This window comes from Petromyzon marinus, chromosome 38, assembly GCF_048934315.1.
Source record: "Petromyzon marinus isolate PM22_M1 ecotype Great Lakes invasive population chromosome 38, UKy_Petmar_22M1.pri1.0, whole genome shotgun sequence".
Classification (NCBI taxonomy): domain Eukaryota; kingdom Metazoa; phylum Chordata; class Hyperoartia; order Petromyzontiformes; family Petromyzontidae; genus Petromyzon; species Petromyzon marinus.
This window is the reverse complement of record NC_133704.1, coordinates 11,323,126-11,349,851: the sequence shown is the minus strand read 5'-3', so window position 1 is coordinate 11,349,851 and position 26,726 is coordinate 11,323,126. Positions and strand designations below refer to the sequence as shown.

Sequence of the window (26,726 nt, the reverse complement as noted above, 5' to 3'; positions counted from 1 at the left end):
CCTCCCATCTTGTGCTCCCTCTCTTAGTAAACCCTCACTGACCAGCATGATGGTATCATGGAAGTGCACGCCATGGGGAGGGGTCCTCACCAAGCTGCGGCTTAACAAAAATTGGTGTGCACGTGCACGAACGACAAAAATGCTCGGGAATTTCACAAAGCGAGCGTTTATGCAGCCAGTACCACGATCCATATTTGTTTCTTGGTGTTAGGCCACGACATTTTAACCAACCAACCAACCAACATTTTACAGGTTAAAAAACAGAAAAAACGTTAAGTTGAAATAACACCTTTATTACTTTTGATGATGATTTAAATCGCCATCATTACAAACTCTACAAGCTTTGCAATACATGTCGTAATGCTCTAAACACACCAATGCCAGACCTCTACAACCAGTCTGTAGTCTGGGGCATACCAAGTTATCACATGAGGCCAGTCGCCATGTTTATGTAATATGCAGCAGCAGCACACGTTGACAAACAAGCATTTGTTAAATTCACTTTCAATTAATTTTTCCATGGAACACAGAGCTGCTGAAGAGTAATTTCATCTGCTTTTTCTTCTTTTTCCCACCTTTTCCTTGCGCGGGGCAGTCTGTGAACAAACATCAACGCAGCAAACGGTTGAGTGCAAGCAGACACACCACGAGGACGCACATGTTCTTCACGATATCAGAAGTTTAGTTAAGCAGCTCAGAAGTTTATTTCCCGAGCAAAGCCCCACTGATCATTACAAAACTCTTATTCAAGGGTCACTCCCAGCAGATAACAATAGGACAACAGTGGTTGCGTGTGGTCAACAGTACGCCAACTGATGTCGTTTGTTCGGGGGTGTAATGAAAGAGTTGCATTTCAAGAAATATTAATTTAAATATCTTAACCTCGCCATCTCCATGGTGAACAAGTAAAAGTCCCACGTCAACAACACTGGCTTAAAAAAATTAAAATATATGTAACAGGTGACACTCCGAGCAAATGTTCATAGCACATGAAAGGCCCATTGCCTAAAACGTCGCTTTAATGGATGTTTTCTTTTAGAGCAGCGTTATTGACAACTGTCTGCATGGTTTTTTAATCCGTTGTCCCAGATTTTTCAGGGTCAGCGGGGAAGGGATTGGGGGGGGGTGACGAGTGAGGATGACATCATGTTGCTGGGGTGCTTTCAAAACTTTTGTTTGCGGAAGCTCGCTCTGTTTTGGAAATGTCTTGTTTTAAAGGCTCAAAGTGGACAGTTTCCTTTGCTTCTTGAGCCAATACAGTCACCCAAACTGTATCATTCTAACCTCTTGTTTTTAAGATGACAAATGGTCTCCTTTTGCTTAAATAACAGAACTGAAAGCAAAATTAAAACAAACCTCCACTTAACCTACTTCACCATGTGGTCTCAAACAAGATGTAACATGTCTCGACTTGCGTATACAACTGGTAATAAATTAGCAGGCAAGACATCTGTTTCAATGCCTAAAACAAACCCATTTCATTATCCTTGCTTTAAAGTATGTAATTAATCATTTGCTTCCTCAAAAGGCAGACGGTAGCCAAATTAAGCACAGAATCAAATTGAACGTTATAAGATTTTTCTCTATCTGGGAGCTCTCTTGGTGGCCGGGCTGAGACCCATCAATCCCATACACTTGGGAGCACAGTTTTAATCTGGAATTAAACGCAAGATATATAGCAACAGTGCCCGCTAGTGCTTCGACCTCCGGAGCAAAACCCGGCCAACCTCAGCACGTCATTAAGTTCACGTTACAAGGCGAGAGGTGCCAGCCGCATAACACCTGATGATGCCGCTGCCTTGGTTTCATCAACAGCAGCAGCCTCCAGAGTGAGCAGTGCAGACTCCAGGCTCTGACTGAACGAGTTCTGAAAGCTGGGCACAGGCATGCCCTCCGAGTCGCTCTCGGCATCGCTATCCACACCGGAACCCACCGCCGCTGCGTGTGCTGGCGCTGAGCAGTGGGGGGAGGGGGGGGGGGAAACACACCTTGAGAAATGCACACCACCTCCGTCACGTTGTACGTACACAACCCTTATATTAATTCAATGGCTGCTGGATGAGGGCAAAGTCAAGTTTATTTGTTTAACCAGGTCACAGCTCAAGAGGCCAGTGTAGTTTTGTTTGCAAGTGACCCGGGCCCCCCATGCCATGCAGGTAATGGGGTTCTTTTTTAAAATCGCACCACACCGATTGTTGCACGTTGACGGTGGAGGGCAATAAACTGATTTATTTTTCTGCACCACACTCTGCTGCCCCCACGGCCCTATGACAATCTGTTTTGTGTACGGTGGTCACCCATCAAGGATCCCCACCCCCCCATGTTTCTTGCCGAAGTGCAGAGTTGGCAGAGTTGCCCTGATAACTTTAATCTAAATTGTCTCATGGCTGTTATTGTTTGACTTGCATCACACTGGGATTTGTGCACACGGCGTAATACGTTTTTTTTTTTTCTGGAAGATTTGCTGGTTTATCCAGGATGTTTCTGTTGCGCATCGTCGCTTTAAGATGTCCTCTGTTCATATTTTGTTTGTTGCGGTTGCACCCGACTCAAGAGCCGCATGGCTCACAGGGCTATACCTAATAAATGAAACTTGAAAACTTTAAACTTGAAATGTAGCCTTTACAGACTGTTGGGGCAAGTACTGTTTGCGAGCGCCTATGAAGGCCAACACGGCACACGAGAGGGTGGGTGGCCAACACTACGCCCGGCCGCCTTTGTCTCCCCAGTGGCGATGTTTACACCGCACCAGGTCTCATGAGGCCGAGTCAACGGAGGGGAGGCCCAAGCGGAGTTCAGATAATCGTCACTGGCGGTGACCGTGAGCAGGAATCGAACTCGGGTGGCCGGGTTCCTAGTGCACCGCGCTAACCGCTGCGCCGCCACTCTCCCCAAACCGTATGCGAGCATCTCGCTTTGGAAGTAGCTAAAAGAATGAACATTCATCACGTTGCACGTTTCATAGAGACAGGTATGTAGTCGGTGTTTCTGAATGAAAACACGTAACTCGCGTACCTCTCTTGTCCACATTCCTCTGCCAGGCATCAGATTTAGCTTTTCCATCCTTAAGCATCTGCAAGTCACGAGAGAGAAGCGCATCCAGTATGACAGCTGCCACTGCAACGAATGAGTATGTGGGTGTGTGATTGGATGCGTTTGAAAACGTGTGCATGTTACCAGATTTTCACCCGAGCTGTGCGCGGTTGAATGTACGAAAAGCTGAGCGAACGAGTGTAAACATTGGACGTGCACAAACACACACGTGTGTGTGTGTGTGAACACACGTCTGAATGTGCGTTTTACGAGCAAGTGTGCTTGTGACTGAACGTATTAACTCGTATGCGTGTCCATGTTGTGCAGGAATATGCGTGCGTAAACATGTGTCGATGGAAGGGAATCGCGCTGTTTGAAGGTGGACAAATGGTATCCAATCAACCGAGCAGTACCAACTCGGAGGTGTGGGAAATTAAACTATTTGAGTTGCAATAGCCGAGTGAGGTGAGAGGGAGGCAGGAAGAATTCCGTTGAGTGTCATGACATGATTCCAATTACGACAACTGGAATATAAGCGCCTCCGATTAGCATGGTTGGCTACGTACGGTGCGAAAGGAGTTTCAACACACGTACATACATAAGCAGGAAAATTATAAACGTAAATAATGTATCAGGAAGCCACCCATTGCAACACAAAGCTGGATGATCGAGCACACTAAATTAAGAAATCAGAGGCGGTTAAAATTAGCTCTATATCTCACTCAAAACACGTGCAGTATGGAAACCCCGATAGAGCTGTAGAGTTAAGTAGTACATGTTGCATACCACCCATAGCCCCTTCTCCTTTGAGCTGTTACCTGTGCAAAGGAAGGTAGGTGAGACTCATCCTCAACAATGCTCTCCACGGCAGAAGGACTGCCAGGAACAAAGGCTGGTGCCAACGGGCTCAGGAATGACCCTAGGATTTCACACACAAGTCAGCAAGTCAGTACAATCTCTAAACACCCAACACACACCTCCACATAGACACTTCTCCGTTACTTGACAAGACTTGAGGTCTCTTCTTGATTGGTTAGAAAGCCACCTGTGTAGAATAAAATCACAGGTTTATAAAGTGAGGTTACACTCGTACACTACTGTCAGCACAGTCAACTTCATTTTCTATGACGTTTCTCTCCAAGGTAGACTAAAAATGGGGGCACAACGAATACATTGGGAGAACATTCCAGATTATACAGCGTGTGGAGCTTGCCGATGTCTACGTACGACAGACCTCCTCCATAACGAGACGTCTGGTCACAATGAGCTCTTACTCGGTTATATATTTTTATTAGGTGCAACTGTAAACGTAGGCTACGGTTTACAGGATGAAAAGGCCACTTCGAGGTATTTTTGGGAGAGGTCACGTTACCAATCTCAGCCGAGACCCAGGTGTTGCGACAGTTTTCTCAACACGCGAGTCTGGTCCATATTAATTTTTTTGTCCACGCTGAGAACGCTTCAACTCGTTCAATCCTCTGCATTTACTCTTGGTACCCACGGTGAGAATGTGAAAGTTCAACCGCTGGCTCAAGGCCCAAAACAGAAATGAACAACCACTCCCACCACCCCCTCATTGCTCCCTTGAGCAGGGAGACACTTTGTTACTTTTTTTTACCGTTTTATTTCTTCTTTTGGTAAACGATTACAAACATTTGCTTGGCCAGACCTGGCATGACGGGTATGTTAAGTAAACACCAACTAACCAACTCTGCACGCTACTTAAGAGTTTGTCAGAACCAACACATAGTCGATGTCAATAACAGACTAGCCTTTTTGTTTTAACATCCTAGGTACTAAATGTCAATATTCGTGAAACACTGGCTCCCATTAACCTACAATGAATAACATCCGTTACACAAACATGGAATCTGAACAGCTGCCAATTTGAGAAAAAAAAACAATGCAATACTATTTCCCTTCATGTTTTAATGGAAAAAAGAGACACTTTATACGATTTTAGAAAATAGATTTCTGGCTGGATTCCGTGATGGATTGCCGTCTGCTTGCTTCCATCGTGGGCAAATGCCCGTGCGCGCGTTGGTGAACATCATCGAGCAGCATCTGCGTGATGACGTCACCTGTAACCCACAAGCATTGAGAGCCAGGTTCGCTTGTCGTCTTGACATCACGCCTCCCCCCCCCCCCCCCAACCGTCCATCCCAGCTGAATCTCTCATGAGGCTACCCACATATACAAGCACAGAGACAATTTCAACCGAGAAGATGGATTCTGGCTTAGCAATCATTGGAAGGATTTGATCAACCATTTCAGGTCTTGATTGTTCACGCTTACGGTGGCTTTCAGACAGCATACATTAATTTTTCGTCTCCCCCCTCCTCTTTTCAGAACATAGATGGACTCGTCCTTCTAAATAAACTGCCAAATCGCTGCCCGTGGCGCTAAAGTTTTGTTAAATAAATACACCGTTTTAAAAATAAATCCAAACCGCCACTTCTTTCAAATGTTTCTTACCGTTGCTGTTCACACCTGATGATGACCGTTTGTGTTATGGTCGAAGCATCGTGAGAATTTTTTTATTGTTTTATATATATTTTATTATTGTATTGTTTCCCTTTAACGTGACTTTACCGAAAGAGCTAAGAATATGAATTACTGCAGTCACGAAAGCTTTAAATCAAAATTGTTAACAGTTCTTGTGTTTATATAACTTTTACTTTTAGGGCTACGGTGTTATTGACAAGCGTGTAGAGTTTTTGGTTATTTGTGCTTGCGCACCCACTACCAATCCATCAAGTCCATCATTACACGTGCTTGGCCTAACCAAGGCTCAGCGTTTTTTTCAGGACTCTCAGCCACGTTTGCCATGCGTCGCTCTTAAACAATCGGGGCCGGGGAGGTCACCTGCAGTGGAACTGTTGCTGCTGCTGTCCTGTGGAGAGTGCAGCACGGCGGGCGAGCTCATCTCCATCACCACGGTGTCGTCTGTGGGGCCGCCCGGGCCACACTCGGGACTCGAGCCAAACGATGGAAACTGGCGGAGGTTTTCCAGCGGAACACGCATGCCGGGATCTGCCGCGGGCAAAGGGCGGTGAACGTAAGAGCTCCGTAGGAAAAGCATCATAACAAGGCAGCATTCAAAATAGTGCCTCTGTACTGAGCCTGCCGACAGGCCCAAGTGGATAATAAGGTGTGCAATAGTTTTATCAGCTCGTCGACTTTACAGATTCTTACGGTCACAATGCACGAACCAAATCGTGCGTCCAATAATAAATGATTTGTGATATATGCAAATCTTAAGGACACAATTAATTTAGAATATTCGAGTGGACAACACTGTAACAAGCAAAAGGGAATACATGAGAAATAATACAAACACGATATAACAAATGAGACCACAGAGAATAAAACTCAAGTACATTAAAGTGGATCATGACAAACCATTGATTTGATACAAATCCGAGCCAGCGTGTCATTGGCAGCTGCTGGGCTTAGCTTTGTGATGATCAGGAGAGGGCAGTGCAGCTGTACTTGGTGCCACATCCACACTCCCCTGCCTTCAAAATGCACCGATGAGCAAGGTGAAAAATAAATGTGTACCCCCCCCCCCCCCCCCGATATACGTTAAGTCGATTAAAACGATTCTTCCACTCACAAATTAACTCTTAGGTTTACGTCTCGTTTGTTTTTTTTATTTCTGTTGGTGGAAAATAATCAAAGTGTGTACCAAGAGTAAATGCACGTTATGTTGCATACATATTTTATACGGTTCCAAGTCGTTTGCTTGGCTGTCGCCGTGACTATTCGTCACGGCGTTTGTTTACAAGCCGACGCTCACCGCATCACGTTTTTTTTTTTAGATGCGCTTCTGCGGTCGTAAGCAGCGCTCAATTCTTCCGATATTAGGAAGCCAGTGGAGCTATGTACTTTGAAATCAAGATTGAAAATTCGTTTCTTTAGAACTGCTTTGTGTTTAGTTTGTTGTCCTTCCCCCGCACCGCTGATTCGTGCGGTTGGATAAATACTGTACCTACTCCCCAACAGGGGAGGGCAGATGCTTCTACAGCTCCTCCCTCACCCTCCCGGTAACCTCTCAAAGCTTCACACGATGTGCACTGCAGTTTCTAGTTCGTCAATTAGTGTGCAGTACAGCAATCTATTCCTCTCGACGAGCTCTACGCGATGCGCTAATCAAAGTTTTGTTTCTTCTGCGCATTCGTCCTCGCTGCGCTTTGAGGACGTGACAACAGAACGATCCGCGCCAGGTGGGTCGCGGCATTTATGCGCGCGGTGGGACGGAGTCGCCAAAAATAAATGAATTACGATTTTGACTTCCGTTTATTTGGGACCCAGGGGTCATGCCATAAGGTTCACATGTCCACATGAAAATATCTCGGTTGTTTAGAAAAAGTGCAATTTTACAAAGTTTTGGGTCAGAAAATGTTTCTTCGGAACGCATCTTAGGTTACCTTGGCACCACATGGGAGAAAACGTTTGGATATACAGAACGATTATTCACTCGAAGTTCAGGTTTTTAAGAACATAACCCACACGTATAGAGGATACGCCGTAGTCACATTCCATGACCCAAATAGCGCGGCCGTGGCCATCATCCAGCCGTGGATTGACAAAAAATGCTGTAGACGATGTGTACTAACGACGCAAAAGCAATAAAAGGTGGTGTATCACTTACAAATCCCATGTTTCTTGTTCTCTTCCATTTCGATTTTTCTCTCCCTGCGGCGCTCATCACGCGCTTTCTTCTGCCGCAGGACCCTGCGTCTCTCGATGTCCGCTGTTGGCGGGGCGGAGAGAAGCACCGCAGCAGCGTCAGGCGGCGGGCGTCAAAACCCAGCGTGGCACACGCGAGCACCAACACGCCAAACAGAGAGACGGAGGGTGACGTCAGAAAAAAAATTGTGCCAAATCTTAGCTTGGTGTTGTTTCGATGCTGTATTTAAATTCATAGCACAGTTATACATTAATTAATTGTACAAGGGAGGTGAACTTTCAAAACCATACCAACAGCCGCGCATCTGGAGCAACAATGTTGGTTTAATTATCTTGATTTGAAACTTTCATGACTGCAGGAATCCACGCTTTGGTTCCTTTGGTAAAGTCACGTAGGTATAGGTAATTTATTTTCGTCTAATTATATCGAACAATAGGCTTAGGGATAACAATGACACAATACCCAAAAGATCAGACCAAATGCAATGCATCAGTTAAATTATGATGTAAATTATTTGGTTGTTTAAAGACTATATGTGCATGTATAATTGTATTATATGGAGCAAAACAATTAGAAACATCGAAGACAATACTCAACCAGTCACATTTAAATGTACAAAACAGCGATTGTGAGCAATAAGTCAGATCCTTCAATTGTCTATTCTTATAGCTCAAAAGACGGGAATTCATCGAATCATCAGTAGGTGAATTGTTACACCCACTATACCAAACGATAGAACAGTGCACACAGCCAGAATTCACAATAATAAAAATAACAATGCTGCCGTTTATCCTCTCAAAATGCTATTTTAAGGTGGCGTGCAATGGTATGTTTGGCCAATAAAATAATTAGTTTGGACTCGAGGTGACACCGACACTTATGATGATTTTTTTGTTTAAACAATACACTCATCCAAGCGTTATTGAGACAAACATCACAGCATTCATTCACATCATATAAAATATAAAAATGCATCTGAACATCTGCATTAAAAAGCAGCAGGAAATTTCAAACCGTAATTAAAACAATTTTTATGGGAAATTGTGGCAATTTAGCTTAGTGTTTCACATTTCTGAGATGACAGGCCTGATACCCAAAGGAGGTGTTTTTTGGGTGAGATCATGTAAATATGTCGTTAAACCCGCCACCACCCGACACAGCAAATTAGTAAGGTTTGCCACGTAAACAGAACATGCCAATTCGTTACTAGTACAGCACTACACCGGTGTGTTGGAGAGAAATTCCACAACATTTACAATGTGAATACAATGTTTCGCCAGCAATTACAAGCAGCATCATCAGGCGGCAGACAGATTTGTGGCTGTGTCGGGTGGTGGTGGGTTTAAGATTAATATTCACGCCATCTAACCCCCAAAAAAACCTGAATTATGAATATTGATAATGATATGTCTGATATGTTACCCTTAGGCAGAGATATACCGTGCCCCTCCCTGCTGTCAAGAGGTTAGATCCACACTTCACAACTTGGCTTGGGAGGGAAGTGCTCCGCTTTAAGGACTTTAACAGTTCAGGATTATTGCATGAGGCTCACAAAGACAGTTTCTTTAGTGACATTGCAGTCGAAAACCGGCTAGTGTTACGAAAAATACAGGAGGGTATGATTGACAGAAGCAGTCCTGGAAGGTGCACACAGAGCAGGCTAATCTACCTGTGAAGTATTGGAGAGTGGCTTGGGTGACCAGGGGAGGGTGCAGGACCACCTCGCAGAAGCTGATCTCACAGGTGAGGGGCAAGTGGTCCAGGTAGTTGTAACGTTTACGGTGATACTGCAAACAGCAAGGGAGGAAAGTTAGAAATTCATTAATTACAGGTGTCAACTTCTATTTCGTTCATTCAAGAATCAAAAGTGCCTGAGCTAAAAAAAAGGACGTGGTGGCGCTCATCCCTGAGTCCGTGGTGGAAATGTCACACTCCCTTGGTGGGGGGGGTGTCAGTCTTCCCAAAGGTGAAAGCACTTTTTGACTTTGCACAAAGCAAGAAACTCATTTTATGAGCCCCAAAGACATGACTGGCCAAGCCAATTTGGACGTGCACTTAAATTTGGCTAAATATCAGTTTTACTATCGTTATGCAACAAGTATTACTCTCACACACAGAGCGGGTGGGGCAGTGCCTCCCCTAGGCTGCGTAGACCATAGGTAACTTGAACGAATCGCCTTAGTAGCTCTCCGATATCTGGTTCCGTGGGCCGTTCTCTGGTACGGAGGGTCGCACTGCTCTGCGTGAGATTCTAAATGGATATTTCATCTCATGTCCAGACACCGAAAACCACAATTGGAATACAATTGGGGGGAGGGAAGCATAACTATCAACCCTTACGGTTTACCCTGCATTCTTGTAAAGGGCAATTGAGTTTTCAGGTCCATACGGCGTACAGGCGTTTCAATACGGGCAAAACATACTTTTGTTTATTTGTTTGTGTTTCTGCCTTGTGATGGGACTTTGTAGGATGAAGGTTGAGATTTATAAGGGCACAGGGTGACCAATAAGGTCTGCATTGGTCTTTAATAAGGTCGGCATTGTTTGACAGGTATGGAAAAGGACAAATTAATAAAAACCTGCCAAGCGAGGGATGCTGTCAGATGGAGAGAGTGCGGCTCATGCAAGAAGATGCTCACCTCGGTCATGGAGAAGCTCTCGATGTCCATGATGCGAGCCGTGACGCGGTCTGGGCATCCCTCGGGGCCACCGTGCTCCTGCAGGAGGCAGCGGCGGTTCATGGGCAGCATGTACATGTGCTGCCCGTCCTCCGCTGCACAGGGAGCACCAACACACACACAGCGGACACACAGCAGACAGGGTGAGTAGCTGGGCACATGGAGTATTTGTAGACAACAACAACCGCCATTCGCCACTAAGTGGCGGGTGACGTCACCACGGCGCTTGTGCCAGGCTATGCACTTTACACAAAAACACAAAGATCCCCCGTATAGCGTTAACAGACTGGTGGAGCAAGTGCTGTTAAGCGAGCACCTATGAAGGCCGAAATGGCACACGAGGGGGTGGGTGGCTAACACTATGCTCAGCTGCCTTTGTCTCACTCATGGCAATGTTTGCACACTGCACCAGGTACTCGTTTGAGGCTGAGTCGACCTAGGGAAGGCCCAGGATCAGTTCAGATAACCGTCACTGGTGTTGACCGTGAGCGGGAATCGAACTCGGGTCGCCAGGTTCGTAGCGCAGTGCGCCAACTGCAACACTACCGCTCGCCTCCCTACCATACACACACCCACAGACATACACCCCGCCAGCACATTCAACAAATTCCCCCTCGCCTCTTGTACAAGGACAACACTGCAAATGCATGGCGGGAGGAAATCACCTTGGTAGTAATAGTGGTGTAGGTTGTTCTGGGAGCTGGCCTCCTCTTCTTCTAGCATCTCACACCCGTGCCCCTCTTGCTGCAAGCATTGCTGCTGCTGCTCCTGTTCAGTCGCAGCTAGACCTGCGGCTCCTTCCAGCTGCACCTCCTCCTCTTGTGCGCCGTCTGGCTCGGCGACCTCTTTGGCGACCTCCTCCTCAAACTCTTCGTCGAACGCCGAAGCGTACCTATGCACGGCCTGTCAATAAAAAAAGTCTCAAAATTGTGCAGAGGTGACTAAAAAATATATATAGGGGTACACACCAACCACGACTGGCGATAGCAAACAGGAAAAAAGCTAAAGTCGTTCGGCCGTGTGACTCAAAGAGCAAGGGGTACTACTCTTTCCAGCCATGTCCTACATGGCCCAGTCAGAGGACGGGGAGAGGTTGGCCGAGGACCAGATGGATAAAAAAACCCACCATGGTTTGGATGACAAAGTGGTCAGATGTTGTTCATATAACAAAAGATTATCTGGTACAACCCCCACGGTTAAGGGATTGATTGTGATTATGAATGATTATTCACTAACATCCTATATATTTTAACCACATCAGTTGCCAGCGAGATTTTCTGTCCTAATAGCAATTGACACTCGAGTACCCATATTTGCATGGAGGTAAATACTTGGGTGAGGGCAGGGGGGTTAAATGACAATGTAACAGACTCGTCAATGTCCACTGTGCAGCAGTCTGGGGGGAGCGAGGGCATTGTGTGGTTTGTGCCAGTGGCACAGGAAAGGTCGGCGAGTTCAAACCCCAGATCACGTTTTTGAGTAAATGAGCATCCCCGCTCATACCGGACATCTGTGGGGGAAAAAGAACTTCGAAGCTCATCGGATTCCTCCTGCAGTCAACATAAAGAGTCTGAAGTCAACAGAGCTTGTCCTCGGGAAAGAATAGGTCCCTGCCGTGGGAATGTACACTTTTCACCATTAGCTTCAAGTCTCCAAGAGATAGCAGCACCACCCAATGTGCAATTAAAACAGAGAGATAAATAAAGACAGTTTTTTTTTTTTACAGGATTGTGCGAGATCATTTAATCGAAAATTATTTAACCTGTTTGTTGCAGTTGGTCAAACTTGTTGGTTCTTTCACTTCGTGAGAATCTGGCTCTGAAGCTTCGGCAAGAGACAGGTTTTGCATCTCCAGAGTAGTACCCACATCTGCACCTGCATGTTCAAAGCACTTCAGCTGGTTCTGCACACGCGCACACACGCACACAGCCAAAGAACCCCATTAAGCCTCAGAGATGACAGGCGTTTGTGCATTCAGTGAGCACACAGTAATTAAGGCTGGTATGACGAAAAAAATGGTGCGTGTAGAACTATGGCTGACCACATTGGTTTCCCCAGCGCTGATATTTAAACATTGGACCAGGTACTCATATAAAGCGAGAGACGATCTAGGAGAGGCCCAGGTCAGATAATCATCACTTGTGCACTAGCGGTGTGCTCACCACTATGCTTACCGCTACATAAAAGTGACAAAGATTGCCCGTATAGCCTTAAAATACTTTGGGAGCAAGTACTGTTAGTGAGCACCTACGAATGCTGATACGCATACGAGTGGGTGTGGGTGGACAGCACCACGCTCGGCCGCCTTACTGCTCCACACACATGCACACACATGCACACACATGCACACACATGCAAACACATGCACACACATGCACACACATGCACACACATGCACACACATGCACACAACAAAGACAGAGCCCTGCATAGCTTTACAGACTGTTGGGCTAAGTGTTGCTTTTGAAAAGCACATACGAAGGCTAAATACCGTATTTCTGAGGCACACGTATTTCTGAGGCACCACCCTATGCAGGACAAAGACCCCCGTATAGCCTGTAAGACTGTTGGGGCAAGAGATGTTAGCGAGCACCTACACCCTATACACACACCCACACACGCAAGCAAGCACAGGGTCACACACATTATTACACAAACTCGTGCAGACAGAATACACATTCACACACGTGCAAACAGACACACAGGGCTTGCATCATGTGAGATATCATGCAACACCAAAGTGCCATGGCGATGCTCGGTCAACCACCACCAGGGCCCACTATGTCTGTCTGCAAGCAGCAACAAACAGCGCTTACCTGCAGCTCGCTGAGCGCCGCCTGTATGAAGCAGGCCTCGGCGGTGTCGCTCTCCTCGAGGAGCTGCTGCAGAAGTTGCTCCTGCTCGAGGGAGAGGCTCGTCTGCACGTCGGCCCGGCTCGCCAGCAGCAGCTTGCAGTGGTGCGAGTTCTGCGCGTCTGTGACACAACCGGCCGACCCCGCGACCAGAGGCCCGCCCGCCCGCACGCCCGTCACAATGCGCTCGTTTCAAAACTATACCTTCGTCGTAGTCGTCATCATTAGCCACAATCACAAAGGGACAAAAGCCTCCCAATGCCATGTATGTATGTATGTTGATATTCTTCTGCGCCGCATGTTGCGAACCGTGCTAATCGGGGGTAGGGGGGGGGACAACTAAATAAAATAATGATTTAAATTCATGAAGCGCCCTTAAACAATCGTTCTCCAATGGTATAACTGTAGGTGTCAAAGATGCAGGACAAGTTGTTGGAACACAATTCGCAGCGCGATTTACCCAAGGAAACGATATTAATAGGAACAATAGTAATGTAATTTGTTTGTCCAGGAAAGCCTCACAGAGTCCCAAGACTTTTTTCAGGAGGTTTCTGCATCACAATGTTTAGCCTCTTCCATGTTAAAAACTAATATTGTTTACACAAAAGAATACAAATATCAAAACAGTTCTGACTAAATGTTTCAACGCGATAAACTACGTCTTTGCGGTGGGTAATAATATGCAACATTTTGAGAGGTATAGTCATAATCTTATTTTACAGAAAAGGTAAATAGTTGCACTTCATGAGTTTTATTTTCCTTCACATGAAAAGGACTGCTCTTTGGGACTGGCCACAGGAAACCCACACACGAGGAAATAAGTCTACAAAGTCCATGCAGATGAGATGCATCGTAACCAATTTGCTGTGCCAACAATGTATGGGCACTGCAAGCACGTGGGGTTCACGAGTCTCAGGCTTGACGTATCTTTTCTCCATTAACTCTGCCCGCACAAAATAAAGAAGCAGGCAACGTCTCCTTCCCATATCAGTCTCTCAACATAACAAAATTAATTCTTACACAACCCATTAGCCACGCGGCCTCCTGAGAGTGCATCATTTCGGCTGCATTGATTCACTACCAAGCAAACCATGGGCCAGTTTCTACATGAAAGGCCTCTTAAAACCAATGCCATCCCCCTACTTGCACAGGGCTGGATTACAGGCATGCCCCAACACGCCTGAGGAGCTGCCTTGCTGAGCATTAGGTGGGCGTGTCAAGATTGTTTCACGATTGGTTCAGAAATCCTGCCATCTTAAACCATCTGGAACACCCTTTGTGATGCACCCACCTAACGCTTAGCGAGCCGTACAATTTAATTCACCATGTTAAAAAGCGCTCTCCTCACAGCGTTCAATATCAGCTAACGCCCGCCCCATAGCACCACGACACAGCACTCTGCCCATTCAATGCACCCCCTGCATGGGCACAACGCACACACGCAACGCAAAAGTCCACGATAAAAAAAACTGTCTTAATGACAGTGCGAGACAACCGACTTATAGTTAAGATATCTCACCGATAACTGACAGAGGCTTGTCCACCTGGAACCACTGGCTACGAGGCAGAGCGATAGCGCTGCCCTTCTCTCTCTTCATCAGCTGCAGGGTGACGGTGTCTCCCACTGCGAACTGGTGGGTCTCTTTCGTAACCACGCTGCACAGAAACACACAGCAACACTTGGAAGTCAGTGCCACCGGTCAAAAAGAAACAGCACGAGCACTACACTCATAGCAAACAAAGTGGAATTAACAAAACTTCACATATCAGAGTTAATTCTGATACAGGGCAAGGCATGGCATTAAAGCACTCATGATAAAATCACTCATTTTAAACAAGGGGTGTCATGTTAGTCCCAATTATGGTAAATTTAACTTGGCACTGTTAGACATCAGATGTTTATTTAGTTACAACTCTCTGATTATAGTTTTGGCTGACGTTGCAAATTTCAATGTCCCCATCATCAACTTCAAGCCATCACCACCCTACATGGTCCTGTGATGAATGATCGCAGCAATCTCGGTCGTGGTCGTCTTAGATCGTTCTAATTTAGCTTGGCTGAGCGGCAGGTTCTCGATATTACTAATTCCACTCCACCTTGCCATTACTTTCTTCCTTCGACTAGTTCCTCCAGCAGTTGTCCAGTTGACACCCGAACTCCAAAAGTCTGCTCGCAGTGTTCCACTTTGGGGGTTCCTGCTCATTAGGATGGTAATTGCAAGTATTCCTCATTTACCGTGTCCAACAATTGCGACCGGTGACATAGGGGATGGACACGTCACCGACTGCATCGATGCAAGAGATTCAAATGAACAAATACGCCGCGTGGTGCCATCTTCACCTGCGCAGGTGCTTCTTGTGCACGGCCTCAAAGCAGATGGGGCATTTCCTCCAGGGCTCGTCACTCAGAGCGAGGTAGTGCAGGATGCAGGGCCAGCAAAAGACATGGCCGCAGCGCGTGATCCTGGCGGCCGTGGGTGGGTACAAGCAGATGGGGCAGGACAGCACCCCGTGGCTCAGCAGCCGCTGTTCACAAAAGGCAACCGCCACCACAAAAGCCAAACAGTGTTATGGGGTTACTTTACCACCACCACCGCCACACACAAACACCAAACAAAGTAAACGTTATTCTTACATCTTCTGTAAAAAAAAAAAAAGATGAGAAACTCCTCCACCAGAAACGTGCATGCATGCTAGAATAACTGCAATACCACATGTATAACGTGATTTATAAATGGCAAAAGGTGCAATGGAAACTGAGCTCGGTTCTCCCATTATTCTTTACCACTGTATACAAATAGCAAAGTTACGAACAAAATTACCACCGTTGGATACAAACACCAACCAGAGTTCCACATACTTCACAACCATGATCACAGACAAATGTCCACTAATGTTACACATCCATCAGCACATTGGCCCTTAGGGCCAATGATTTCCAGGAGCATCTATTGAGGAAGGAATAACTCTGGAATAGTTTCGACTTCGCGAATCTCTTCAGCAGAGTTTGCAGTGTTGAATAAACAACGGGTTGCCAAATGTCAGGAGTTGAGCACTCCATCAACACTGAGGCAGATTCAGCGTTAAAGCAGCATAGATACACAAAACTCAATACGCACCGTCAATCGTTGAATATTACAGTCACTCACTATGCAACAAGCTTTTATCAAATATTTCAATAATCTACTACATGTAATTCTACTCTATAATCCTGGTCACTATCTGGGATAGTTGGGAGCATGCTGTTGCTATGTACAAGTCCCTAACCTGGCTAAAACATCGAGATTCCACACAGCAACTGGCACAACCAAGAGGGAGGGGAGGGCACAACTCTGTATCAGAGGGCGCCTGCATTGCAAAACTCTTTCCACAATTTTGCAACTACAGAAGGCTGCAATCTTATTCATGTGGATCTTGCAGTTCCGTTCTTGTTGCACAGCAAGACAACTTTGCGATATAAATACCCAAAATAAACTTGAACCAACATTGTTTGCTGTACATAACCACCACATTTAAATTATGCTTGTATTTATTGGAAATTGCGATATTTTTTGCAGGAAAAAAAAAACTCTTTACAGCATGGTCATCGCCACAGCATGTCACCGAGTGGCTTTATCGCTGCTTTAGCATTAAAGCCAAATGGACAACATTGCCATTTCAACCGACGTGTCCCTTTACTTCTTAACAGCGAAGCAATGATGATGAAATGCTGTCGCGTGCTCAAAAGTGGTCAAAATACTTCTTGAGCAGGGATGGATGGATTTTTGTGGGGGGGATGGCCTCTTCCCTTGTCAACTCATTGCACTGCAAGGCCTTGTGATAGACTTATATCGGTGGGGTGATATGACTGTGGGTCGGTAATAATGAACAGCGAGTGGTCTGTGTACCTCGAGCAGCGTGTGCCTCATTTCAGCAAACACTACTTGACGGTAATATGCCTCGATCTGGTAAATATTATAAGAATCAAGTTAAAGATTTGTGTTTTTCATTTAAAAGATTGCATTTAGAATGTATCGTGTATTTATTATTCGTGCTTGGTACACCACTGTCAATGCAGCATCATAAAACAATGTTATGGTAAACCCTTGCTAATTCGACACATATGGGGCTCTGGCCTTACCGAATTATCAGCATTTATGAAGGATCAAATACCGAAATAATCAGGTTTTACTGTACATAGGGGCGGAGCCACAGGGGGGGGGGGCTGGGGTGGGCTCAGCCCCCCCTGAAATTTTGGGAAAGTCGGTAATCGGGATAACCGGATATCCAGCTGCTGCAAAATGCTGGCTGCCACCTTGTGCTGCCCTGCAGGCTGCTTGAGCGGCAGCCTTTCAAACTTATCGAACTTATTAGCCACATCAGAAATGTATGTTTTATACACATAAAATGTGTTTTATACATTTGTGGCACCCATTGGAAAACATAGACTGGATATCACAGAATATTGAAGTCAGCCCCCCCAAAGTCAAAATCCTGGCTCCGCCCCTGACTGTACGTGACGTATTATGGAGGGAGTGGCCCTCACCGTAGGAATGTGGACATTTGCACTAACTGCATAAGTCATAATTGGAGAAAAGCATCACCCCATCACCCCAAGCAGGCAAGACGCTTTGGCTTCTGATACAGCACAAAGATACTCACCACTTGCTGCACTAAATCCCAGTCGACCAGTGTGTCGGGGTCCGCCAGATACACGCTATAATCACACTGATCCAGTACCACAAATTGGCAGCTGCAACAAAAACAAAATGTGCCATAATGTTATTCCAAATGCTATACGATTGTTCTTATCATGTTAAAAAGGCAATGGAATTCCACTGGAGCACAAATTCCACTGACAGTCGTACAGTGAGGGAAAAAAGTATTTGATCCCCTGCTGATTTTGTACGTTTGCCCACTGACAAAGAAATGATCAGTCTATAATTTTAATGGTAGGTTTATTTGAACAGTGAGAGACAGAATAAAAACAAAAAAATCCAGAAAAACGCATGTCAAAAATGTTATGAATTGATTTGCATTTTAATAAGGGAAATAAGTATTTGACCCCTCTGCAAAACATGACTTAGTACTTGGTGGCAAAACCCTTGTTGGCAATCACAGATTGACACGGATTGTGAACCCGCTTGTGTCACTCTGGGATGATGCGAGGGGTCGTACTTGGCCTGCAGGAACAGCTCCTTGTTGAACGGCTTCTGCTTCTGCCCCCACCAGGCGCCCCCCTTCCGGCTCCACGTACTGGGATGGTACGGAGAGAATCGCTCGCGCGGCTCCAGCGTGAAGTTGAACAGGTGATTCACGTTCACCTTCTTACGTCCACGTGCCAGGTCGGCTAACTCCGTCTGCTGATCATACATCACCTGAAAAGGCAGACAATATCACAGTAAAATGGGTCACTACCTCAAACATTCGCCGATTATACTCTTCAGTTGTCATAAAAGGCTGTGACTTGCAACAACTACCAGTCATTAAGATATACAAACAGAACTGTTCTGTTTCCATATACGACTTACGAACTTAATTAGTTCCTGATATCCGTTTGTAAGTCGAACGGTTGGTAAGTCAGAACACAATAACGTACCTATTTAAATAACCGCCATTCATCACTTAGTGGCGGTGATGTCACCACGGTGCGTGTGCCAGGCTATGTGCATGTTAAAGCCACGTGAAGTTGGCACAGGTGGTGCATCGGCCAGTCATCTCAGTCAACCCATGGCACTTGGGTCTGTCCTATGACCTCCTGCCAGTGGGCGTTCGACGCTTCACGTGGCCTTATTTAAATGCTCACACACACACACTCCCAGCATGAGGCTGACTCGTTACATCTCGGAGGATCGCTCAACTGACGAAAATATTTCTGCGGTTCAATTTGCAAGTACGAGTTCGTGTTTTAAGTTCATGTTAAAACATATTTCAAAGAAGCTGGTACGTGAGTGTCTGTAAACATATTTCTGTGGCCTATTGGATTTCCATACCAACACTGTCAAGTAACATTTATTTCGGAAAACTCTGGACAGGTTTCTACCTTCTGATGTCACCAGCAGAGACGGGCTTGGTAAACGTGTTACTGGATTACCAGAAGTCATTGGCAAGAGCACTCCATATAAACTATGGGACCTTGTTCCGAATATCGCCGATGTTTTCAACGGAAACCTAAAGCATCCCGTCAAAAGGAGACTTTGCATCATTGGGCTTTTGCCTATTTATAAATTAAGGACTACACTGTCTAATAATATAATTAATGTGTTTTACTTTGAATGGTTGTAATGTAGAGTTTAGATCTTCATCAGGGGTCAATTAATCATCACCACCATTGTGCTGTTATCAAAGAGCACCACTCTCGGTGAAGGCAACAGTGGCCATGGCATGGAGACAGGTCCCCACTGTAAGAATGTGAACTTTCCAGTGCTGAACTCAAGTGACCGCTAGCAGAGACGAGCACTGGCCAAAACTAATGTTTGAGTAGGGATACACTTTGCGAAGTAGAAACAGATAACATCAACTGTGGTTATTCTACTGAATGATTTAGTACTTAATTGTTCAGATTCAAAACATTGCAATATTACAATATCCAGGAAATAATACTAATTCAGGGGCAGGGTGCCCCTGAATTCTTCACAAAACCCCATCATTTCCATTTTTGCCTAATCAACTGTTATGTTATTTATATTGTTTTTAAGATTATTCAAATTAAATAACCGTGTAAATAAACGGCACTTAACACCACCAAAAAATCCCCAGTAATGGTGGACCACATAATCTAATGCTAGAGTCGGTACTGTATAGTAAATACTTTATAATTAGATTATAACTTTCATTTTAAAGGTTCCCACCACCCCCCCCCTCCCGTTATATGCAGAACGTGTATTATCTGCCCACGTTATTTTAAAGACGCAACAATAACAGGTTTGTTTTGTGTTTTTACTGTTAATTACTAGAGAGGAAAGACCTGTCTTTGGCAACTTGATGACCAATGCAAACTTCGCAAACCAATGAGTGTCCGCAAATCCTCCCATGGGGCATGGCCTCACCTCCTCTCGTCCTCCACCAACAGTAAAAGTGCCAGCGGGTTTCCCAGCGCCGCGAGTCGGGGGTCTCTTATCAAACGTCTTGTTCTTCTGGGGTGCGGCGCGGCGGTTCGCGCCCGCCACCACCTCGGGCTTGGGGAAGGGCTGCGGCACCTCTCGCTTGCGCCCATGCCGGAGCCTCCCTCCACCGCCAGCTTTAGCATCTGGTGCAATGCGCACCGTGACACGCACGGGTCAGCAGAGCAAGCATGTCAATAAGTCAATGTCACAGGGTAGAGTTGTAGCAATAAGCACTACAATTATAAAAATCACACTAAAATAAAAAATCAATAAAGAAATTTACTTTTTTCACCTTAATGATAAATCAGGTCCCTTTAAAAATGGTGGACACGCCCACATTCTATTGTCGTCAACCCGCACCTTCCGATACATCGGGACAAACCCAGCGTCGCCTGTTCGCCTAAAACCACGCCACCCCTTCTGGATCGCAGCAGCAGCACACTCCACGCCACAAATGAAGGTGAAAGGTGAAAGCAAGTCTGGACTGCACCGACGTCAAAAATCAACATCTCGTACAAGACCCGACCATCGATCCTCCCCGGTTTCAACTATCCACGCTGCCAATGATCGACTATCAACCGAATCAAGACCGGCCATGTGGCCGATGCGGCCACCCGATGCCACAAATGGCACGTCAAAGATTCGGCGGTCTGCGAGTGTGACCAGGAATCCCAAACCATCGACCGCATCACAAACACTACACTGCTGCTGCTGTCTTCACTCCTTTAAAAGAGGAACGGACGAGATCCACTCTGCTTCTCAACAGACAATTGAGTGGATAACAACATCTAAAATGATATCTTTAATCTGCTGCCATTAATCCATACGAAAGAAGATGGCATATGGCTGATGATGCCAATGACATCACCCAGCCACGCCCATCACCTCTCGTCCAACAGCACATGTGGGAAAAGGTAACGTTTTAAAATTGAAATGATTGTCATTAAAAAGCAGGAAGAGTAATTTATTACTGAAATAACTGGTTAGCCCAGCCTAATGTTAAATGCTCCAGGAAAGTTTGTAAAAGTGGATGTCCTGGGAAAATATCTTAGTGACCATTTCAATGCCATTTGGCAGGACATTTCACATTGGTGTGTACAGCTTCCTCAAAAATTGAAATGGAGAGCAACATGAATGGGATTTGTTTTGCACGTGGAAGGAAACTAGAGGAAAAACTACCATGTGTTTTCTTCTTTCGTATGGCCTATGAAGAGTAACTAGCTATTAGAGATTCGCTTGTGAGTTATACTAAGATGCGTACCAAGGGGATAGCAAACCCCGTTTTCTGTACTGCCAACCTCGTAGCCCACCCTGTTTGTTGTTACACCAACATGCGCGATTCACAAAACCCTTGCCACCAACGTGACGAATAACAAGTACTGGATAAAATTCCTCAAAAACAGGACTTTGTAAAGTGCGTCCATGGTCTTCATACACAATGGTGACACAAATTCATGCAGTTAAAAGGGCATCCTGCTCTCCAATCGCAGAGGACAAATCACGAAGGGCTTTGTCGACAGAGTACATAAGGGGCCAGAATTAAGTGCCTACCTCTAATTGTCAGAGACACTCCGGAGATGGGAAGACACACAAAGCAACACTATGGCGCGCATTATTTGCCATGGAGAAAGACCTTAAATGATGCCTGGAAACAACGCATGGTATGAGGATATACATTAAAATGTGACAACAAAATTCAGACAGGACGACAAAGATAGTGTGTGGGGTGTGTAATGGGCACTCAACTGAAATGCACACTGTGACGCAGTGCTTTGGAAACCAGGGTTAGTGGACCAGGCAGATTAACGTGGCCAAATTATAGTTGCACAGCAATAGGAATTCGTGACCATGAAACCACTTATGATTATGAAATGGAGAAACATATAAACGCAAAACCCTCTTTCAAGATTGTTTTTTTCTGAATTGAGTATTCAAAAATGTTTTATTAATGTGTAGTCTACATTATTTAAGTTTATCTCGAGACGGGGGGGGGGGGGGTTGCTAAAAAAGGCTACCCCGTATTTAAATGTTGACACATAGCGTAATCTTATTTAAACATTTTTGTTTAATGTCCCGGCTTTCAATAAATATGCTGTGGTTAAATTTTGATTTAAAGCTTTCGTGACTGCAGTAATTCATATTCTTAGTTTTTTCGGTAAAGTCACGTTGAAGAGAAACAACAAACCGACACACCTGATGATGACCGTTTGAGTTATGGTCGAAACGTCGTGAGAATTTTTTATTGTTTTTATATATATTTTTTGTTATTTTGTTGTTTCTCTTCAACGTGACTTTACCGAAAAAACTAAGAATATATGCTGTGGTTGTTAAATAAGGTGGACTTGTTAAACAATTACTGCACTGCACAGACACACACACACACACCCCAGTGGGCACGTCGTCACCACGCGAGGCCCTCTGCAATACGATACAGCCCAAGCACGCGGTCGGCAATCTGCGGGCTCTGGAGCAGCATGTGGCGGCTCTTTAACGAACCGACCTGCATTGCGGCTCTAGAAATACCGCATGGATTTGTTTTTGTTGTTTGACCAAATTCGAAAAAAAAAAAGACTCGTTATTTTGGCTTGTAGACCCCTGCTTGGTATTGACGTTTCGCCCAACCAGCCAGCACCTCCACCACCTCCACCACCACCCATGCAGCCACGATCCACGCGGAGGCTCGCCCCGCACTGCTGCATTCCAGGTACAGTAGCGGACGTGGTAGTTTCCACACGGGCTAGGCGTGCTACGCAGCACTTAGCTCTGCCACCAAAACCACACCCCGCCCCCCCGCTTTAACTGGGGTACCAATTCTCAAAGCAAGTGAATGACTGAATACGTTATAACTAAATTCGAATTTATATTTAAAAAATAAGCACATGTGCACTGAGTAAAGGGCCATTGGCCGAAACGTCGCCTATTTAGTTTTAATGTCAGGCATGGACTTGGGTGAGGGGGCCACCCCCAAGGGCCCGCGCTGCCTTCAGCCCCCCAACTTGCACCTCCACCCCCCATGCCATCCCGGTCATGCCCCCCCTCACGCCATCCATGTCATGGCCCCTCCACGGCATTGGGGTCATGCCCCCACGCCATCCGGGTCCTGCCCCCCGACAACATCCGGGTCCTGCCCTGCCCCCCCCAACGCCATCCGGGATATGCCCCCCCCCCCCCACAACGCCATCCGGGTCATACCCCCCCTCCCACAACGCCAACCGGATCATGCCCACCCCCCCACGTCATCCGGGTCATACCCCCCCCCCCTTACCACGCCATCCGGGTCATGCCCCCCCCTTACCACGCCATCCGGGTCATACCCCCCCCCTTACCACGCCATCCGGGTCATGTCCCCCCCCCCCCTTACCACGCCATCCGGGTCATGCCCCCCCCTTACCACGCCATCCGGGTCATACCCCCCCCCTTACCACGCCATCCGGGTCATGCCCCCCCCCTTACCACGCCATCCGGGTCATGTCCCCCCCCCCCTTACCACGCCATCCGGGTCATGCCCCCCCCTTACCACGCCATCCGGGTCATGCCCCCCCCCCCTTACCACGCCATCCGGGTCACGCCCACCCCCCCACACATCCTCTCACCGGGCTTCGCATCTCTAATGGCGTCGCGCGACGGCGGGGCCGGAGTCACGTGGCCCGCGCGCGCGCTCGCTCTCCGCTCCATCACGTGACTCCCGTCGGGGCTCTCCGTCATAAGCGGGGCCGCTCCGTCTCCCTGTCTTCTCGATCGCGACCATTATAGCGACCTCGACATGGCGACAACACAAGGAGAAAAAAATTAAAACCTCGAGTAAACAATATACAACGGCCAGCGGATCCGCTTCGGGTTAAGCCGAACAGTCGCAGGAGAATAAGCGGAGAGAAGGGGTCGCGAGACCCCCTGCTCCACTCTGCCTCTACCCCAGCGCAGGCCACCGCGCATGCGCGATACTGGAAGCCCGGATGCGCGCCAACTGCGCACGCGCAGGGCGGGGATAGCGGCTCACTTGCCGCGCGACCCGGATGTTGGGGCGCGTGCGCATGCGTGGATGGGTGGGAGGGGTGTGCGAGCCCAAGCCCCGCCCACAACAAGCCCCTCCCACACATGCATTGAACTTGGGACGGCTGTTGTGAAAAGAGCTTTATAGCTCATCGGATTCAACCAGTATAGAGATTATGATTTATTTGGTGAAGCTGCTTCGTTGGCAGTGGTGCACCAGCACTGTTAACGACGAAACAATAACGTGTGTTTGGCCTTCAAAGAGAAATGTAACGTTTGGGGGTTATGGCCCTTCGCAGCATACAGGATGCCTTCTACCTCTGGTAGTCTCTAAATGCTCTTTGGTAATCTCTACGTGCTGTGAAGAAAGGCCATTGTCCAAAACGGCATCTATATATTTTTTTCCTTGATTATGTTACGGATATTAAGCTACTACAGTAGAAAGTAAAAGCAATTGGTAAAAAAAAATTATCATCAGGCCCATGGTGTAAAATACTACAGTCTACAAATATTATCCACTTGGTTGAACACGGAGGCTTTCGCGACCAATATCCAAACAAATGTGTTTTTGAGTTCTATGTGCTACGAAGGGCCATTGCCAGAAACGTTGACGATTATATTGTTTCCTTTGAGGCCCACAGGAATTAAAGTGCCGTACTGTATTGTAACAATTAACGTGTTGGAGGTGGGGGCCGGGGTGCAGTGTGTAAAAAAACATCGCCACTGGGGAGACAAAGACGGCCGGGCGTGGTGGTGGCCACTCATCCCCCCTCATGTGCCACAGTGCCGGCCTTCATAGCTACTCGCTAACAGCACTTGCCCCAACAAGTCTGTTCGTTATAAGGGGCCGTCCATAAATGACGTCACGCGATTTTGGACGATTTCCCCCCCCCCCTTCGTTACACGTTGTCACAAAAAGTCAGACCCCCCCCCTCAAATATGACGTCACAAAGCTCTGCCCCCCCCCCCCCCAAAAATAAAACATGCTTCAAATCGCTTTAAACTATTGTCATTGTAGTGCGTATTTAATGTGGCGCTGCACTCTGATGTTATAGGAGAAAAAATTATTTAAAAAGTCTTTAATTAAGTAGAACGTGTTTATATTTATTAAAAGTTGCGCATTTTTATGTGACATCACATTTCTCACCCCCCCCCCCTCCTCGTCACACATCGTCACAAATGTCTGACACCCCCCCCCCCCAGGTGCGTGACGTCATTTATGGACGGCCCTAAGGCTACACCGGGGGGCATCTTTGTTTGTGTCTTTGTTGGGTGTCTGTGGTGGAAGTTCGTGAAGGAAACTCGCTGCGGAATTGTGGAGGCAGTCGCCCTCCAGCAACAACAAACGGGGCCGCCAGAGGAGTGACGCTCACAACAACGAGCGGAGCGCCGGGCAGCTAAAACGCAGCGAGTTGGCACAGTGGGCAGCACAGCTGGTGCATCTGCCAGTCATCCTCAGTCAGTCAACCCCGTGCACGGCAGCTGCCTGGCTCTGTGACCGTAACCTTGATGCCCCCTGAGTCTGGAATGCTGTTGCCAATAAACTGCAACTTGAATCGCTACCAATGAGATTTTCTCTCAAAAGTGCCCTAGAGGAGTTGTACACCTCTAGCTGCCACTGCTATTCATTGGCGTAAAATAAAATAAAATGTTTCGCTCCGGATGACGCTGCAAAGTATTATCCGTATTTTGATTTAGCGTGCTGATCTTAAAGGTGCATTGAAAAATTTGATACTCCGACTGATGCCTCTATTGTTGTGGAGTAACTCATGCAGCCAGCTATGACTCTAGGATTTGGTGTTACATGTTATTTATGTAGTTTATTGTAAAAATTCGGTCACAGTCCCTGTGATCACTGTTACGTTGCAATTATGGCTTTATTTTTTGGTGATTTCCAAAAGTTTTTTTGGTTTGGACATGTTTGTTTTGTTGTAGTACAGAGTTAGACTGATGGCCTTAATCTAAGTTTTCTTGTGGTTGTTGTTTGACTTGTATCCCACTGGGATTTTTTGCACACAGCGTTGGTGTACGGTGCTTTTTTCAGGAATATTTTTTGCTGTTTTTTTTCCTTGGATTTTGTGTGTGCACAGTCACATAGTCACTTTAAGATGTTTTTCTTGTTCGTGTTTTTTGTTTGTTGTGGTTGCACCCGATTCAAGAGCCGAATGGCTCACAGGGCTATACCAAAATAAATAAACTGAACTAAAACTGAACTAAAACCTCTTGCCAGTGGGCTTTTCGAAACTCCACGTGGACCTCAAATGTGTACCTAGCATGGCTCAAGCGTCGTGGTAAACGTGACCGCCGCCGAGTGGCTAGGAGATGTTAACTACCTCGCCTGGTGTGCAGGAGGTCGTGGCTTCGATCCCGACCCTGACGCCTGCTACTGTATATT

The 26,726-nt window shown here is 46.5% G+C and overlaps 1 protein-coding gene across 2 annotated transcripts; it reads right to left on the bottom strand.

Moving 5' to 3' along the window:
- Positions 1-272: 272 nt before the first annotated feature.
- On the bottom strand, positions 273-24,311 carry RNF10 (ring finger protein 10). 2 transcript variants are annotated; one of them, XM_032967575.2, is made up of 17 exons: positions 23,935-24,311; positions 20,285-20,475; positions 18,414-18,613; positions 17,898-17,988; positions 15,598-15,782; positions 14,776-14,912; positions 13,221-13,378; positions 12,167-12,307; positions 11,070-11,307; positions 10,366-10,499; positions 9,396-9,513; positions 7,688-7,789; positions 5,899-6,066; positions 3,852-3,952; positions 3,016-3,073; positions 1,783-1,953; positions 273-596 (listed from the first exon to the last, which is right to left on the bottom strand). In XM_032967575.2, exons 1-17 carry the CDS (start codon positions 24,044-24,046, stop codon positions 505-507), a joined length of 2,397 nt encoding a protein of 798 aa, XP_032823466.2. In that variant the 5' UTR covers positions 24,047-24,311; the 3' UTR covers positions 273-504. The 2 variants fall into 2 exon arrangements, with proteins under 2 accessions (XP_032823466.2, XP_032823464.2); XM_032967573.2 differs by having other exon boundaries at positions 20,285-20,484; positions 23,935-24,310.
- Positions 24,312-26,726: the final 2,415 nt, after the last annotated feature.